A 17,699-nucleotide genomic window follows, 5' to 3' on the forward strand; every position below is an offset into this window, starting at 1 on the left:
GCAGCACACGCAGCCGGCACTTTGCCAGCCGCGTGTGCTACACGATCGCCGCCGGCGAAAGAGGGTCCCCCCAGCCGCCCGAGCCCTGCGCAGCCGGAACAAATAGTTCCGGCCAGCGCTAAGGGCTGGATCGGAGGCGGCTGACGTCACTCCGCTCGTCGCCATGGCGACGAGGAAAGCTAAACAAGGAAGGCTGCTCATTGCAGCCTTCCTTGTTAATTCTAATCGCCGGAGGCAATCAGAATTACGGTTCAGGAGCGCCCTCTAGTGGGCTTTCATGCAGCCAACTTTCAGTTGGCTGCATGAAATAGTTTTTTTTTTATTTAAAAAAAACCCTCCCGCAGCCGCCCTGGCGATCTCAATAGAACGCCAGGGTGGTTAAGGACCAGAGCCTTTTTCTCCATTCAGACCACTGCAGCTTTCACGGTTTATTGCTCGATCATACAACCTACCACCTAAATGAATTTTACCTCCTTTTCTTGTTACTAATACAGCTTTCTTTTGGTGCTATTTGATTGCTGCTGCGAGTTTTACTTTTTATTATATTCATCAAAAAAGACATGAATTTTGTCAAAAAAAATGACTTTAACTTTCTGTGCTGACATTTTTCAAATAAAGTAAAATTTCCTATACATTTGAGCGCGAAAGTTATTCTGCTACATGTCTTTGATTAAAAAAAAAAAAAAATTCAGTGTATATTTATTGGATTGGGTAAAAGTTATAGCATTTACAAACTATGGTGCCAAAAGTGAATTTTCCCATTTTAAAGAATCTCTGACTTTTCTGAGCACCTGTCATGTTTCATGAGGTGCTAAAATTCCAGGATAGTATAAATACCCCCCAAATGACCCCATTTTGGAAAGAAGACATCCCAAAGTATTCAGTGAGAGGCATGGTGAGTTCATAGAAGATTTTATTTTTTGTCACAAGTTAGCGGTAAATGACAGTTTGCGACAAAAAAAAAATGAAATCTGCCACGGAGTCACTATGCTCCTCTCTGAATACCTTGAAGTGTCTACTTTCCAAAATGGGGTCATTTGTGGGGTGTGTTCACTGTCCTGGCATTTTGGGGGGTGCCTAATTGTAAGCACCCCTGTAAAGCCTAAAGATGCTCATTGGACTTTGGGCCCCTTAGCACAGTTAGGCTGCAAAAAAGTGCCACACATGTGGTATTGCCCTACTCAGGAGAAGTAGTATAATGTGTTTTGGGGTGTATTTTTACACATACCCATGCTGGGTGGGAGGAATATCTCCGTAAATGACAATTTTTTGTTTTTTTTACACACAATTGTCTATTTACAGAGCTATTTCTCCCACTCAGCATGGGTATGTGTAAAAATACACCCCAAAACACATTATACTACTTCTCCTGAGTATGGCGATACCACATGTGTGGCACTTTTTTGCACCCCAAGTGCGCCAAGGGGCCCAAAGTCCACTGAGTACCTTTTAGGATTTCACAGGTCATTTTGCAACATTTGGTTTCAAGACTACTCCTCACGGTTTAGGGCCCCTAAAATGCCAGGGCAGTATAGGAACCCCACAAATGACCCCATTTTAGAAAGAAGACACCCAAAGGTATTCTGTTAGGAGTACGGTGAGTTCATCGAAGATTTTATTTTTTGTCACAAGTTAGCGGAAATTGATTTTAATTGTTTTTTTTTAACAAAGTGTCATTTTCCGCTAACTTGTGACAAAAAAGAAAATCTTCTATGAACTCACCATACTCCTAACGGAATACCTTTGGGTGTATTCTTTTTAAAATTGGGTCATTTGTGGGGTTCCTATACTGCCCTGGCATTTTAGGGGCCATAAACCGTGAGGAGTAGTCTTGAAACCAAATGTCGCAAAATGACCTGTGAAATCCTAAAGGTACTCCATTGGACTTTGGGCCCCTTAGCGCACTTAGGCTGCAAAAAAGTGCCACACATGTGGTACCGCCGTACTCAGGAGAAGTAGTATAATGTGTTTTGTGGTGTATTTTTACACATACAGATGCTGGGTGGGAGAAATATCTCTGTAAATGACAATTTTTTGATTTTTTTTTACACACAAATGTCCATTTACAGAGAGATTTCTCCCACCCAGCATGGGTATGTATAAAAATACACCCCAAAACACATTATACTACTTCTTCTGAGTACGGCGATACCACATGTGTGACACTTTTTTGCAACCTAGGTGCGCTAAGGGGCCTAACGTCCTATTCACAGGTCATTTTGAGGCATTTGGATTCTAGACTACTCATCACGGTTTAGGGCCCCTAAAATGCCAGGGCAGTATAGGAACCCCACAAGTGACCCCATTTTAGAAAGAAGACACCCCAAGGTATTCTGTTAGGAGTATGGTGAGTTCATAGAAGATTTTTTTTGTCACAAGTTAGCGGAAAATGACACTTTGTGAAAAAAAAAATACAAATCAATTTCCGCTAACTTTTGACAAAAAAATAAAATCTTCTATGAACTCATCATACACCTAACAGAATACCTGGGGTGTCTTTTTTCTAAAATGGGGTCACTTGTGGGGTTCCTATATTGCCCTGGCATTTTACGGGCCCAAAACCGTGAGTAGTCTGGAAACCAAATTTCTCAAAATGACTGTTCAGGGGTATAAGCATCTGCAAATTTTGATAACAGGTGGACTATGAGGGGGCAAAGTTTGTGGAACCAGTCATAAGCAGGGTGGCCTCTTAGATGACAGGATGTATTGGGCCTGATTTGATGGATAGGAGTGCTAGGGGGGGGGTGACAGGAGGTGATTGATGGGTGTCTCAGGGGGTGGTTAGAGGGGAAAATAGATGCAAGCAATGCACTGGCGAGGTGATCAGGGCTGGGGTCTGAGGGCGTGGGCGGGTGATTGGGTGCCCTAGGATCTGATGTCGGATCTGCGGGCGATCTATTGGTGTGGGTGGGTGATCCGATTGCCCGCAAGGGGCAGGTTAGGGGCTGATTGATGGGTGGCAGTGACAGGGGGTGATTGATGGGTGGCAGTGACTGGGGGTAATTGATAGGTGATCAGTGGGTTATTACAGGGAAGAACAGATGTAAATAATGCGCTGGCGAATAGATAAGGGGGGTCTGAGGGCAATCTGAGCGTGTGGGCGGGTGATTGGTTGCCCGCAAGGGGCAGATTAGGGTCTAATCTGATGGGTAACAGTGACAGGTGGTGATAGGGGGTGATTGATGGGTAATTAGTGGGTGTTTAGAGGAGAGAACAGATGTAAACACTGCACTTGGGAGGTGATCTGATGTCGGATCTGCGGGCGATCTATTGGTGTGGGTGGGTGATCAGATTGCCCGCAAGGGGCAGGTTAGGGGCTGATTGATGGGTGGTAGTGACAGGGGGTGATAGACGGGTGATTGACAGGTGATCAGTGGGGTATTACAGGGGGGATAGAGGCATACAGTACACAGGGGGGGGGGGGGTCTGGAGAGAATCTGAGGGGTGGGGGGGGTGATCAGGAGGGAGCAGGGGGCAGTTTAGGGTTAAAAAAAATAGCGTTAACAGATAGTGACAGGGAGTGATTGATGGGTGATTAGGGGGGTGATTGAGTGTAAACAGTGGTCTAGGGGGTGGGCAGGGGGGGGGGGGGGGTCTGAGGGGTGCTGTGGGCGATTAGGGGGCAGGGAGGGGGGAGATCAGTGTGCTTGGGTGCGACATAGGGTGGCTGCAGCCTGCCCTGGTGGTCCCTCGGACACTGGGACCACCAGGGCAGGAGGCAGCCTGTATAATAGGCTTTGTATACATTACAAAGCCTATTATACCTATTATCAGCGGCGATCCAGGTGCTAGTAACCCGCCGGTGCTTCCGAACGGCGGGTTACATCGCGAAGGGGGGGGGGAGCCTGTCACTGGCGGCTGATCGCGCCACGAATGACGCGATCGCCGCATAACCACTCCCGCCGCATAACCACTCCCGCCACCGCCGATGGGCGTATTGCGGTCGTTTGGGCCCAGCCCTTGCCGCCGCCCATCGGCTTAAGGCGGTCGGCAAGTGGTTAAGCTATTGGCAAATGAAAGGGATGAGCACTGAAAGGTGAAAATCGCTCTTGTCCGTTAAGGTAAAAACTGCCTTGGGGTGAAGTGATTAATTGTAATTTTTTTTTCCCATTAAAAATTTTATTTATTTGGGTAATATTTTGGTGTGGGAAATAAACAGTTAATTTTTATTGTTATATGTGTAAATTGTAATGTAAAAAATATGTAGATGTAGTTTTACTATTTGGCCACAAGATGGCCACCTTGAGTTTTTTTTCCGGTTAGCGAGAAGCACAAGGGGGACGCTGAAAATGTTAAGGGCAGAAAGACTGAAGCCTCTTGTAAGAGCGCTTCGGTTTTTCTGCTGGGGACACGGATCAGTGAACGGGAACCATGTTCCCGTTCACCAGGGCTACCGGGAGGACGCCACGGGGGCGTGCTGGAGCACGGCACCGCAGCCGCGGGCGTGTCCTTTAAAAGCACTGTGATACTGCCAGTTTACTGTCTCCTGGATGAAGGGAAGTTCACAGAGTTGCTGGCTGCACTTAGTTGATAGACTTAGGCCTGGAATCCACTAGGAACACTTTTCTGAGCGCTTTGTGATCTGAAAAGCTCTTGCTAATGTAATGCTATGCGTGTGATCCCATTTGAGTGACGTGATTTAAAAAAATCCCCCATAGCATTGCATTAGCAAGCAGAGGTGTAGCTAGGGTTGTGAACACCCGGGGACAAAGCCAGTTTTTGCACAGGGAGCATTCTGCGCATCCTGATTAGGGGAGCATGATCGGACGCGGCAGGGCTGCGCATGTGCAGTGCGACTGACTGGGCCAGTTGGGAAATTTACCGTGCCAAAATACAGTAGAATGTCAATCTACCAGATGAACTACAGGGGGCTGGAGGAAGCTCCTTGGCTGTGGCTACGGTACAGAGTAGAAGCGTGATCTCAGGGTGTGGAGTGGACAGAGGCAGAGCAAGAGCATTAGGGGGGCCCCAGGAAAAACAGAGGATGGGGATGGGTATGGATAGTTTTGTTTTCTAAGGGGGGGTGGGGGGCACAGTGAGCAACATCATTTACTACATTAGCAATTTTAAAGAGGTGTATGTGCACTTACAGTCTGCAGCCTTTTTCTCCACTTCTGGCATCCGCTGGCAAGATCGCTGTGCCGAGCAGGAAAACTTTTTTCAGGAGGGAGGGAGAGGGTCTATCTGTGCGGGGCTTGCATGTTGCGGTTATTTTCCAAACATAAGAACCAGCGCAATGCAAGACCTCAGACCTCCCCATCCACTCTCAACTCTCCTTGCTGGGCCCTCGGGGTTGGCTGACGTCCTATGACTTTAAATGACAGCGGGCAAAGCAATACAGCTGCTGCCCGCTGTCTTGGAAGCCGCTTGGAGCTGGAATCAGGACATGCAGGGAGAGTCTGCATGCTGGATGCTGCAGGCTTCCTTCAGCCTCACACTGCCACACTCACACTGCCCCGCTCGTATCCGCCGGGAACCACAGCCGCCCCAGCCAGCTGCTCTTCTCACACAAGCAAAGGGAGACAGTCAGTGCAAGGCGGCTGGGCAATTACAAAGAGGTTGAGCGGCGCCAGCTTTAATGGTAACTGTCACCCGTCCCTTGGATTGTGGCAGATTCAGTCGTCCTAGTCGGCTTGCCCCCAAATCCAACCCTGGACGTCACTGAGCAAAGTATTTGGTAGAGGAAATAATAATAAAAAAAAAACATTGCACGGCTGGGCGCCTTCAGGGATCCAGCGCCTGGGGGCACATGTTCTACCCTGCCCACCGCAAGCTACGCCCCTGTTAGCAAGAGCTTTTTCAAATCACTAGCGCTTAGAAAAGGTTGCTAGTGAGTTTCAGCCCTTTGAGAAACTCTGCTTTTATACTCCACATGGTGCCAGACAGCCAATCAGATAGGTAGGCCACTTATAGGCCAATCACACATGCAAACTTAAAAAACTTTTTTTAAAATTGGAAATCGCTTACAAAACACTTGCATAAAACACAATTCCTAGTGGGTTCCAGCCCTTAGGCTAGGTTCACAGTGGAAGTTGCGTTCCCTGTAACAGCGGGAAAGTGAAGCCGGATGTTATCCGCACGTTGTTGCATACAGTCAATGAAAAGTATGCTTCACTTAACACGTGCATTTTGCAACAATGCACGCCATTATACCACAACGCACACGCCGCACTGTGAACCTTGCATATGTGGTACTTTACAGTGCAGTAAGCTGTGTTATAAAGCAGCAGTTAGGCCACAACGCACCACTGTGAACCTAGCCTTGGTGATTACACTGAGAGATCACCAAGGCTAGGTTGCAGAGATACCAACTATGTGCAGTGGATGCTTGGCTGTGTAGTCACTAGGAATGGTCAATGAGATGGAAATAATTCTTAGTTAATGCAATATTATGCAAATTTTGACTAAATGTATGTAGCTTGAAAATGGAAAAATAGACCAGGATGCATTTGGTCCATTTTCAAGCTGTATAAATTGCATCATTTCAGTTTTGGTTTTTTTTTTTGCATCTCATAGGGCATCCCTAGTAACCACATGAATGGACTCTGTTATAGTCAGTCAGTCCCAATGTCGTCTTTTAGTTCTGCTCACAGTGTGTACACACATCAAATTTTGATTGGCCAAATTTACCACTTCTGTGTTTATACAGTACACACGTGATGTCACCTACGCTGATAACAACCGTTTTAGCTAATAATTATGAGTGTATAATGGCCCCCAATCAATATTGCACAGGGCAGTGTTAGGGCTCGTTTCCACTATCGCGAATCCGCATGCGTCCAACGCATGCGGATTCGCACATGTAATGCAAGTGGATGGGCCTGTTTCCATTGTAGCGTTGTTGAGGTGCGTTTTTTTCCGCAGTAAAAAAACGCACAAAAGAGCCAACGAATTCGCCTGCGAGTGGAATGCAAGCGAATCGCCGCTAATGTATTTAATAGGAAATTCGCATGCGGCTATGGTATGCGAATTTTCATGCAAATTCGCATAGGTACCAATGTAATTCAAACAGGCAGTGACATGGTTAAATTCGCATATACCCTCACCTATGCGAATTCGCATGCGAATTCGCGGCAAAAAACCCGCAAAAATTCGCATCCGCATGCTATTTCATGGAATTTCAACAGCGGTGGAATCCAGGCGATTCTGCACCGCAACAGTGGAAACGAGCCCTTAAGGATCCATCCTATCGAATCCGGAACGACCCCCGATGCCTGAGCATTACTAATCGCAATTCTATTTTCAACCCCGACCAATTGAAGATGCTCCATCATCTGCTGTTTATTATCCCTCCATAGCACAGAACACAACACTAGCCTCAAGGCTAGGGATGTGTCTGTACAGCATCATCTCATGAATTGTTGCATGAGGGAGTGTTTACCAGACCCCTATGGGCGACAATTCTCGCACGTGTCTACATAGCTTTAGACTGCTTATTAAATGCAGGGCTGATTAGGAATGGTGGTAAATTCTCCTTGGGCAGGGAGAGAAAACCAGCAGTGAAAAGAATGACCACGTAGCTTTGTACTGCAAAGGGCAGCTGTTCCATCGATTCTAAATTGCTTTAGTCTGACTGAGAGGATAAGTAGGACATCCATCACTACTTGAGACAATTATATAATTCAAGCTCGGGTGCAAGTTTGATGCAAGCTGCATACAGCTCTGAACTACGCCAATCAAAATTAACAGAACATTATTTATGTTTGATTGGCTCAGGTTCAAGGTGCATTAAAATTCGCTCACAAGCTGGAATTATTGGCATGCCATTGGCCATCACTAATCATTACTACTTAAAGGGGAACTTCAGCCTAAACAAACATACTGTCATCAAGTTACATTAGTTATGTTAATTAGAATAGATCGGTAATATAATCTCTTACCCACCCTGTTTTAAAAGAACAGGCAAATGTTTGTGATTCATGGGGGCAGCCATTTTTTTGGTTGAAAGGAGGTGACAAGGAGCAGGAGACACCGTTCCAACTGTCCTTTGTCCTGATTACCCCTCCCAGCTGCACACACTAGGCTTCAAATGTCAAATTCAAAATGTAAAAAAAAATTGCACCAAAACAGCAGAACGAGAACAACAAAATCAGAAATCCCATCATGCTTTGCACAGCATCAGGGGAAAAAAGCCCGGGCAGTTTTCTTCTGTGCAGCTAAAAATGAGGCTTGTATAAGAGAAACAAAGTTCGGATGCTGTGAAACTGTTAAAGAAACACAAAGCCTTTTCAGTGCTGCTGAGTCCATTTTTAGTCCGGAGGTTACCAATATCCGAAGTGCTAGCCAGATTTGGCCTAACTCAACCAATGAATGGCTAACTACACCAACTTGTTTATAAAGGTCTGTGCTGGCATTCTTATCCATGGTCAGCCTGCCATGTATCCAGAATCCTGAGCTTGAGGTTGGCTTCTGGTTAGAGGCTAAACCAGGGTTGGGAAAACTACGGCCCGGTGATAAGAGGGCGGGATTTTGATCCTCTACACTTCTCCCTCCTGTTGTCCTTACCAAAACACATGCAGCACATGCACAAGAGAAGAAACGCTCCTGTTCGCACTTTCCAGCACCAATCTCCATGGCAATGGTGCTATCATGTGACCTGCCATCGCCACTGAAAAGTGCAACTGAGTGAGTTACCACCTAATCTTTCCCTGTGCGGTAATTTTTTCGAAGGGAGGGAGAGACAGTCAAGCTGCAGGGTACACTCCAGAGCAATGCAGCCCGATCCAAGAAAAGTTTGCCCACCCTTGTGCTAAACGATGTTACAAGGAAGATGAGAAGAGCATCTTCTCCATGCTGAAGGTATCTCTAAAGTAAGGTAATAATGACACATAGAAATTTGGGACTTTATGACGATTCATTTCAGACAATTTTATATTACAAGTCTAGTGTTTATTGAGGAGGGTACATTTACACAGACATAATCATGTAAAATAGTACCTGCACAATTAACAGTGTGCTTAATGTAAATAGGAAGTCTTCTAGGAGAACTCCAAGCAAAGGATAGTAGTGAGGTGGGTTATGCTGCATTCGTTTTGTGATTCACACAAGGGTTACTTTCCCCATTATACTTCAGCCTACTCTATCCCCCATAGAAGAGACTGGCACTGGGCTCTGCTAAGCGCCCATCCAGGCAGCAAGGACTTTGCAGACACATCCTAGTTCTCATGCAGAGCGTTAAAATAAAAATGTCTACCCAATGTGGAAAATACACAGTAGGGATGATTAATGACATGCTAATAAAATTGGGATGCTACTATTATGAAATTGATGGAGCTTGGAAATGGACCAATCAAATTCAGCAGCTGTGCTTGGGATGAGAGATGTTAGATCTGCTAAAATCTGATCTAATATCAATTGGAGCATTGGGGACAAGCTGGCAAATGATTGAGATCAGATAAATATCAGCCATTAACCATCTCTACAGCGTATGTCAGGCTTTTAGGGCTACATCAAATGTGTATGCTTCTAGTCATAGCTGTTCTGCTGTGTCACAGGCACTAGCAACAGCCAGTGGAGCAACCAGAAATTCCCCAACCTCCTAGCAAAATTTCATACAAAACACTGATTGGAAATTGAGAAGGCTTGTGTAGGCGTGGAGCATACATAGGGGGATGGTTAACATGGGCTTCTGCAGGATGGCTGGCGGCAGATCGAAAAGCGATTGGCTTCGGTTCCTGGTGTTCCATTGGATAAATAATGGGCAGCTAGAACTGGAGATGGAGAAGTGGACATGGCAGCTCCTGTAGCTATAAGAAAGCAGGAAAAAAAAGGAGCGCTGGGTTCCCTTTAAAGGGACTCTCGAGCCCCTCTCATGGGCATGCCTTTAAGCCAGATGGCTTCCAACAAAGTCGTGCTATGACCCCTCTGGAGGAGCCTCTTGCAATGGCCATGCGTGTCACTTCCTATTCCTGCTTCATTCAGTGATGCACTTCTCTAACAGAGAAGACAGGGGTGACCCGGATGTTATAACATAGCCAAGATGGCAGCCACGATTTTTAACCACTTCAGGATTCGGCGTACGCTTAACTACGCCCCTGAATCCTGAAGTGGATTGCATGGAAACGGCCGCTCGTATGAGCGGCCGTTCCCTGTCAGTTCACGGAGCGTGTCTCCGTGAACACCCTGCGAGCCGCCGATCACGGCTCGCAGAGTAAATGTAAACACACGGGGAAGATCTTCCCCGGTGTTTACATATATACGGCGCTGCGCAGCAGCAGCGCCGTAGAGGAGATCGGCGATCCCCGGCCTCTGATTGGCCGGGGACCGCCGGCACCTGATAGGCTGAAGCCTATCCTATCCAGCGCAGGACGGAACTCCGTCCTGCGCCGCTCACAGAGGGAGAGAGAGGGAGGGAAGGAGGCCAGGAAGCGCTGCGGAGGGGGGCTTTGAAGAGCCCCCGCAAGCGCAAGTAGCCGGCGGCGATCAGACCCCTCCAGCAGGACATCCCCCTAGTGGGGAAAAAAGGGGGGGGGGGGGGGAAGTCTGATCGCCCTGGCTGCTAGCTGATCGGTGCTCCGGGCTGGAGAGCCCACGCAGCACCGATCAGCAAAACCACCCCCTGGCATAGAAGTGGTTAAATTGAATGAAAACTATTTGGTGTAGAACGGCGATTCAGGCATCAAATGAAAGAGGAGAGCACAAGCTACAGAAAGGTATGCTTTGCAGTACTGGTCAGAGTCTTAAAGGCATGCCCATGAGAGGTGCTTGGAGTCCCTTTAAAGCCTCTGTGTTTAACTTACACATCTGCATCACTAGTTAAACTGCTGACCTCTTTAACAAACAACTAAGTCCTCTTTAACAAATAAGGATAAAGGGACTAGTAAACTTTAGTAGAGACCCTTCTGTGGCTTACAGATGAAATGAAAATGCAGCAAGTGTAAATAACTGAATGATAAATATTTTCAGTAGTAAATTTTCACCCCGATTAGAGTTCTCTTTTAATGTCTGTGTTACAAGCAGCTTCATCACATCCTAGCTATAAAATATTTATAAAAACACATCATACCTTTTTTTTTTTTTGCATTGGTAAATTTTCACTTCATTATAAAACAGAATCCTTAATTTTGTCTTAATTGCATAACAATTATTGAAAACATCATATAACTTTGGCAAACACCAACTATTTTCTTTATAACTGTATTGATTAAAAAAAATGACAAATATACAAACCATATCCCAGCTGAACATAAATAAAATGACAATTCTATTTAGTGATCCTCTTCGGTCTTTCAGCTCCTAACGGATTTCCAACGGACTGACAAACAGTGTAAAGGTTGGTTCACACTTGTTTCAAAAACATATTTGTGGCTCAGATTTTTTGCCCTGGATAAAAACGGAACCACGGATACCGATGTTAAAAATAGCGGCCGTCTACACGTACTTCAAAAAGCGAATCCGAGGGCTCCGTTTTAGAAAACTGAACGGAGACTCCGGATTTGCTACATTTTCACGGAGCCCGGATGCCCACGGAGGCAATGAAAGGGAATACAAAAACGGATATCCTTCTACACAGAGAACTTTTGCACACAAAACGGATACCAAAGCAGATTGCCTATGGCCTGCTCCTCCCCTTAGCGTCATCTTTGTGGACCTCTTTATTCAATAGAAACACACAGACAGGAAGGACATGTTTTTGACATATGTTTAACCATTTCAGCCAGCCCGGGATTTTTCACCTTATGCATCAGAGCAATTATCACCTCCCATTAATTCGCTAATAACTTTATCACTACTTAACACAATTTATTGATCTATATCTTGTTTTTTCCGCCACTAATTAGGCTTTCTTTGGGTGGTACATTTTGCTAAGAATTATTTTTTTATAAATGCATTTTAACCGGATTAATAAGAAAAAAATGGAAATAAAATCATTATTTCTCAGTTTTCATCCATTATAGCTTTAAAATAATCCATGCTACCATAATTAAAACCTATGTATTTTATTTGCCCATTTGTCTCAGTTATGACACCATTTACATTTTGATCCTATCACAATGTATGGCGCCAATATTTTATTTGGAAATAAAGGTGCATTTTCTTCCGTTTTGCGTCCATCACTATTTACAAGCTTATAATTTTAAAAATGTTCGTAGTATACCCCCTTCAAATGCATATTTAAAACATTCAGACCCTTAGGTAACTATTTATGTTTGTTTTTGTTTTTTAATTGCAATTTTTTTTCCATTAAAAATTTTATTTGGGTAATATTTTGGTGTGGGAAATGTATATGTGTAAATTGTAATGTAAAAAATATGTAGATTTGCCCCGATTCTTATATATCTTTCAAGCCCTACCGATCTCTGTACCTATCTCCTTCTTTCGAGAGATCCGCAAATGCTTCCAGAAATTTATCTGGAGAGGTAAGCCACCTAGAATAAAATACGCCTTAACCACTCTCCCTAAAGAACAGGGTGGCATGGCGGTGCCAAATCTACAACTGTATCATTCAGCAGCACTAATAATGCGAATAGTGGACTGGCATCGCCATGACCAAGCAAAACAATGGGTTGGAATGGAGGGGGACCTTGCTTGCCATTCCCTGCCTGGCCTCCCCTGGGTGAGGAGGGGCGCTGCTGCACCCGGGTCAACGTATCCCTTGGTTATGGACACTATAAGATCGTTCATTAGGATTAATAGGTCCTCTCAGCTTTCACCTTGGCCATCCCCAATGATGCCACTCTTAGATAATCCTGGGTTCCCACCTGGCATGAACCGTTCAGCATATCAACAATGGAGAGGTGCCCGCCCCTTGCGGGCATATCACTTACTAGAGGGGAGCTCCTGGCTGGGCATAGCCGAGTTAGAGACCAAACTACAATTATCTTCACTGGACCCCTGGTCTCTGATTCAATTTAAACATTACTTACTCAGTCTGGGAAATAGACAATGCTTCACTCGAAATCTTACGCCATTTGAGCTACTTTGCGACGGGGAGGGCTCTGTCACTAAGGGGATCTCTCAAATATATGCTATGCTTATCACAAATCCCTCATTAACTATTTCTTTAAGATCCAAGTGGGAGACCTCCCTAGATCAAACTTTCTCAGACACTCAATGGCGTAAGATTCTTATTCTGGCTCACAAATGCTCTACCTCAGCTAGAATCCAGGAATCAGGCTACAAAATTTTAACGCAGTGGTACCGCACACCAGAAAGGTTACATCAAATCTTCCCTGAGTCCAGTTCTTTATGCTGGAGATGCGGGACACATACGGGAACCCTGATACATATATTTTGGAGCTGCCCAGCCCTTGGCCCATTCTGGGATGCCATAAAGACCATTATCACGCAGGTAACTGGGGTCGAGGCCTCCGAAGATCCTGCCTATTATCTTCTACATAACACACCAAGAACACTTGGGAAATATAAGAAATCCCTTTCCAAACATTTGATTAATGCGGCCCGCATAATTATCGCCAGACATTGGAAGTCACCCCAGGCCCCTTCAATAGCTGAATGGCTGCTCGAGATTAAAGCAACCGAACGCATGGAGGACCTATCACACACAATCTATTCAAAAAACGAACAGTTCTTGAAAACATGGAGACCTTGGTTTGAATTTACTGAATCTGATGAATATAAAAATAGAATGGGGAATTAACACACCCCCCATCCCACTACCCTGGCGTAGTGTGAGCGTCTTGTTTTATATAAGATATAATGGAGACTCTTTGAAACCAAAAATTTTATACAGGCATCTGTGGTTCCCTGTACATTTGGGGCCGGCCGGACCTTCTCTCTCTTTCTCTTCTTTTCTTCTTACTGTACTTGTGCTGTCTTCTGTCCTGTCTTGTATTGTCTTTGTTTTGAACCAGCTCTAACAGGGAAATGAATGTACCCGGACAGCTTGAACCGAGATGTCTTAGGAGGGTGTATCCTGAGTGTATGTTCCCTCTGGGCCTCAGGTGCACCAGAAATATTGAAACCTAAGTGGAAACCTCTCCGGTTTACCAAATCATACACATGGGGGCAGCCATGTGTTATAGAGAAGCGATGTTATTGTCAATTTCTCATTGTCATTTAAAATAGATTACCTGTTTTAGCTGAAATGTTTTAGATATATTCATTGCGCCCCGTAATTATTGGCATGGCGACGCTGGTTGGTCACCTGGTTTTTGTAAAACATGTGAATTTCGGGCGCAATGTGAAGCGCTTTGTGTCTTTTTGTTACTATTGTTAAACAAAAACTTTTTTCAAAAATAAAAATCTTTAAAAAAAAAATATGTAGATGTAGTTTTACTATTTGGCCACAAGATGGCCACCTTGAGTTTTTTTTTCCTCCTTGTGCTTTTCGCTAACCGGAAGCACAAGGGGTACGCGGAAAATTTTATGTGCAGAAAGACTGAAGCCTCTAGTTAGAGCGCTTTGTTTTTTCTGCGGGGGACACGGATCGGTGATCGGGAACCATGTTCCCATTCACTGATCCCAGGGCTACCGGGGGAGAGCACGGGGGCGCGCGCCGAAGCACGGCACCACAGCAGAGCATCACGTCGGGGCGGCAGAAATGGTTAAACAGACTGAAAACGTATGCTGCAAAAGCACAACATTTTGAAAAACTGATCCGTTTAAAATGTATTCCGATCTGCAACCTGACAAGTGTGGACCGACCCTGACTCCCATAGATAAGCTCACACATAAAAGGTGTACATTTCCTGTCCAGTCCTTTCCTTTCGAGTTTTGTATTCATTTCTATGGCTGTGTTTACACATAAAAGGAGTAAATTTCCAGTCAAGTAAAACTGATGCAAAACGGACAAGACAGTACTGGACATGTGCAGATCTATGTGTGAACCAGGCCTTATTTCATATTTATTACAGTCTCCTCCAGCCCACAGGTAAAATATTGCAGCGCTATAACAGTAAGTATATTTATTATGTTAATATACCACCTCAAGCCAGAAAGTGACTCCAATTAATAATGCAATGATAATCCTTTACTGACACATACAGTAGAGGGTAGGTACCAATCCTGAGGTCCTCTATTCACCTGGAATGGGATTTTGGGTTGATCAGGCAGATCGATTCAGCGATTGGTGAGAGACAAGATGACCTACTGCTTGTCTCAGATGTAGAGAGGCTGGGAAATATAGCATCCTACATTGGTAGTCACATGGTCGCCCCTGATTGTTCTGCCTTTATGTAAGGGTATGCTAGGAAAGGTCAAAGCAGAACTACAGTCTTTCATAACATACAACTCCGACTGCTTATTAACCAGTTATCTAACCTGCCTTGGCTCAAAGTTACATCATCTTAATTACCCCAGCCACATTTAACCAGTGCAGAAGGTGCCATCTTGCCTAATACTGTAATATCTATTTCAGTCTGTAAGCACCACACTGCTAGTTTTAAGCCCACACAGCTTTCTATCTTTGTGCCTTGTAGACAAGCTCTTATCTCCTGAATTCAGAGATAAAACAACAAATCAGCAGCCTGGAGGTAAAGCTGCAGCTCAGTGATAGCTCAACAACTGAAAAGTTTGCAAAGGAAAATTAAACTAAAATTATTAACCCTTTCAAGCACTTAGATTTTTTTTTTTTTTTTTTTAAGAATTGGTTCTTAGAACATAGAATAGTGAAGCGAATCAATTGTAGCAGATGGGAAAGTGACTGCAGTTCAGCTTTTCCTATGTACAAACATGATCGCATTCTTAGCTTGCAACATTTATGGTGGTCAGAAGAGACAAGTGTTGCTCTTTAGTGGTCAGAAATGGCACTACACCCATTTTCATATTGACACTGGATTTGAGTCACACTGTTCCAGATTGGTCAGCAGAGCTCTCAAGAAGGGAAAATACAACATATCAACCTGTGAATAGCAAACAAAGGTAAGAGGACTACTGGAGTGAGCCATAGCCGACTCTGCAACCAATATGTCTGCATATATATCTACCAACATCCCACAGTAGAGATAGCTGGCCTGGCCTTGCCTTCACTAAGCGTTAATAGAGTAAACCAAGCAAGGACTCCTTCACACAACAGATACATTCAAATAAAGACAGGTCCATTACCATTGCATATCCCATGGAGTCAGGGTTACTGTAGGGCAAGCAGGTTGGTGAAAATGCTCTGACTGGTCTCATGCTAACAGGCAGATCCATACGAAGCATAAAAAGATCATTCATTAAAATCTACAATTTGCATAAAATTGCTTGTTGTAACATTTAAAAAAATAAAACCTTTAACCATCTTGCGGTTAGCGACCATGCACTGTGTAAGCCAGCATGGAGGAAAGCAGACTGAACTGGCACTTGTTAAGATTCAGTGTCTATAACGTCTACTCTTCTGTTGTTTCAGCTGTGCCCATATCATGGGAGGACTCCTCAGCAGAGGGCAGTGTTGTGTCCACTTCCACTTCCTCTTCACTCCCCAGACTGGCTTGTGCTGGACTGCTGCTCCTTAGGTCTTCAGAAAAGGCTGTGCTGTGGTCAGCTAGAGCCTGGTCCAGGTTGGTGTGTGATATGGGGAAGTCGAGAGGTGCTGCGTCCGAAACTGTGATCTGCCCTGTATGAAAGCATATGCACAAAGCATCACTTCACAGCTCAAGAATCTGGAAAACTACACAAAATATATAAATCAATGTAAAGGATAACTGGGTTGGAGCAGGGCCTAGGCAAACTAACCCGCCGCTTGTGGCCTCACCCACAGAAAAGGCCTCCAATGCTGCCAGTGCTGCCTGTCTGTGACTTGTATGACCACGGCTCTATCCCTGTCCCTCACACAAGAGACCTTAGATCAGCAGCAACGTGAACACGGGAGAGCGACGCAGTGACCAAGGAGCACTCTTCAGATCCAGAAGTGAGGTTATTGCTCATTTCCTGCATTTGAAGTATGCCACACACTGGGTTACTGGGTGTGCTCTCCTCTCTTTGGGTCACCGTTGATCTGCAGATCTGCGAGTATTGGAAATAGGAGGCAGCAGGAAGCTACATACCCCCACTGACACCAATGCCTTATATGGAGGGAGGAAGGGGATACCTTTGGCTACCTATACTAGGGGTTGCTATATTGGGGGGACACCCTGGTTATCTATATTGGGGGGAACTACCTATACTTGGGGGACACCTAGGCTACCTATACTGGGGGGGTTGCACCTTTGGCTACCTAACTATACTCGTGCACGTTTGGCTACCTTATTATTATTGCAGGAGAAAGCACTAATCAGGTATATCAGAATAATGTGAGATCAGAAAACAGAGGGAGAAGACAACACACAGGTGATTGGGTCATATACCAGGGCTGGGCAAACCTTAAAGTTAACCCCCAGACTAAAACTCTACTCAGCAGCACTGGAAAGGCTTGGTGTTTAACAGTTTCACAGCATCAGAACTTTATTTTTCTTATCCAGGCCTCATTTTTAGCTGCACAGAAGCTAAGCCCCTAAATCAGATGGGATTTCTGATGTTGTTCTCGTTGCCAAGCAACTGGGAGGGGTAATCAGGACACAGGGCAGTTGGAACTGTGTCTCAGGCTCCCTGTCACCTCCTTTCACCCAAAAAGATGGCTACCCTCATGAAATCCCAAAAATTGGCGTGTTCTTTTAAAACAGGGTCGGTAAGAGATTATATTACCTATCTATTTTAATTAACATAACTAATGTAACTTATTGACAGTATGTTTGTTTAGGCTGAAGTTCCTTTTTAAGTGGTCTGGGCCACAGGCTGCTGACCGCTCCTCTCCTCTTCTTCCTCCCGCCCTGCAGTTG

General features: G+C 44.9%; 1 protein-coding gene across 1 annotated transcript in view; it reads right to left on the bottom strand.

Annotated features, from left to right (window-relative positions):
* Nucleotides 1–8,867: 8,867 nt before the first annotated feature.
* Nucleotides 8,868–17,699, bottom strand: part of GORASP1 (golgi reassembly stacking protein 1) — a 62,852-nt gene continuing 54,020 nt past the window's right edge. The window contains exon 9 of the mRNA XM_068235932.1: nt 8,868–16,498. Within this exon, the coding sequence (XP_068092033.1) occupies nt 16,272–16,498 (227 nt within the window). The 3' untranslated portion in view covers nt 8,868–16,271. The remainder of the gene's footprint in view (nt 16,499–17,699) is intronic.

The sequence above is a fragment of the Hyperolius riggenbachi genome, chromosome 5 (assembly GCF_040937935.1).
Source record: "Hyperolius riggenbachi isolate aHypRig1 chromosome 5, aHypRig1.pri, whole genome shotgun sequence".
NCBI classification, from domain to species: Eukaryota; Metazoa; Chordata; class Amphibia; order Anura; family Hyperoliidae; genus Hyperolius; species Hyperolius riggenbachi.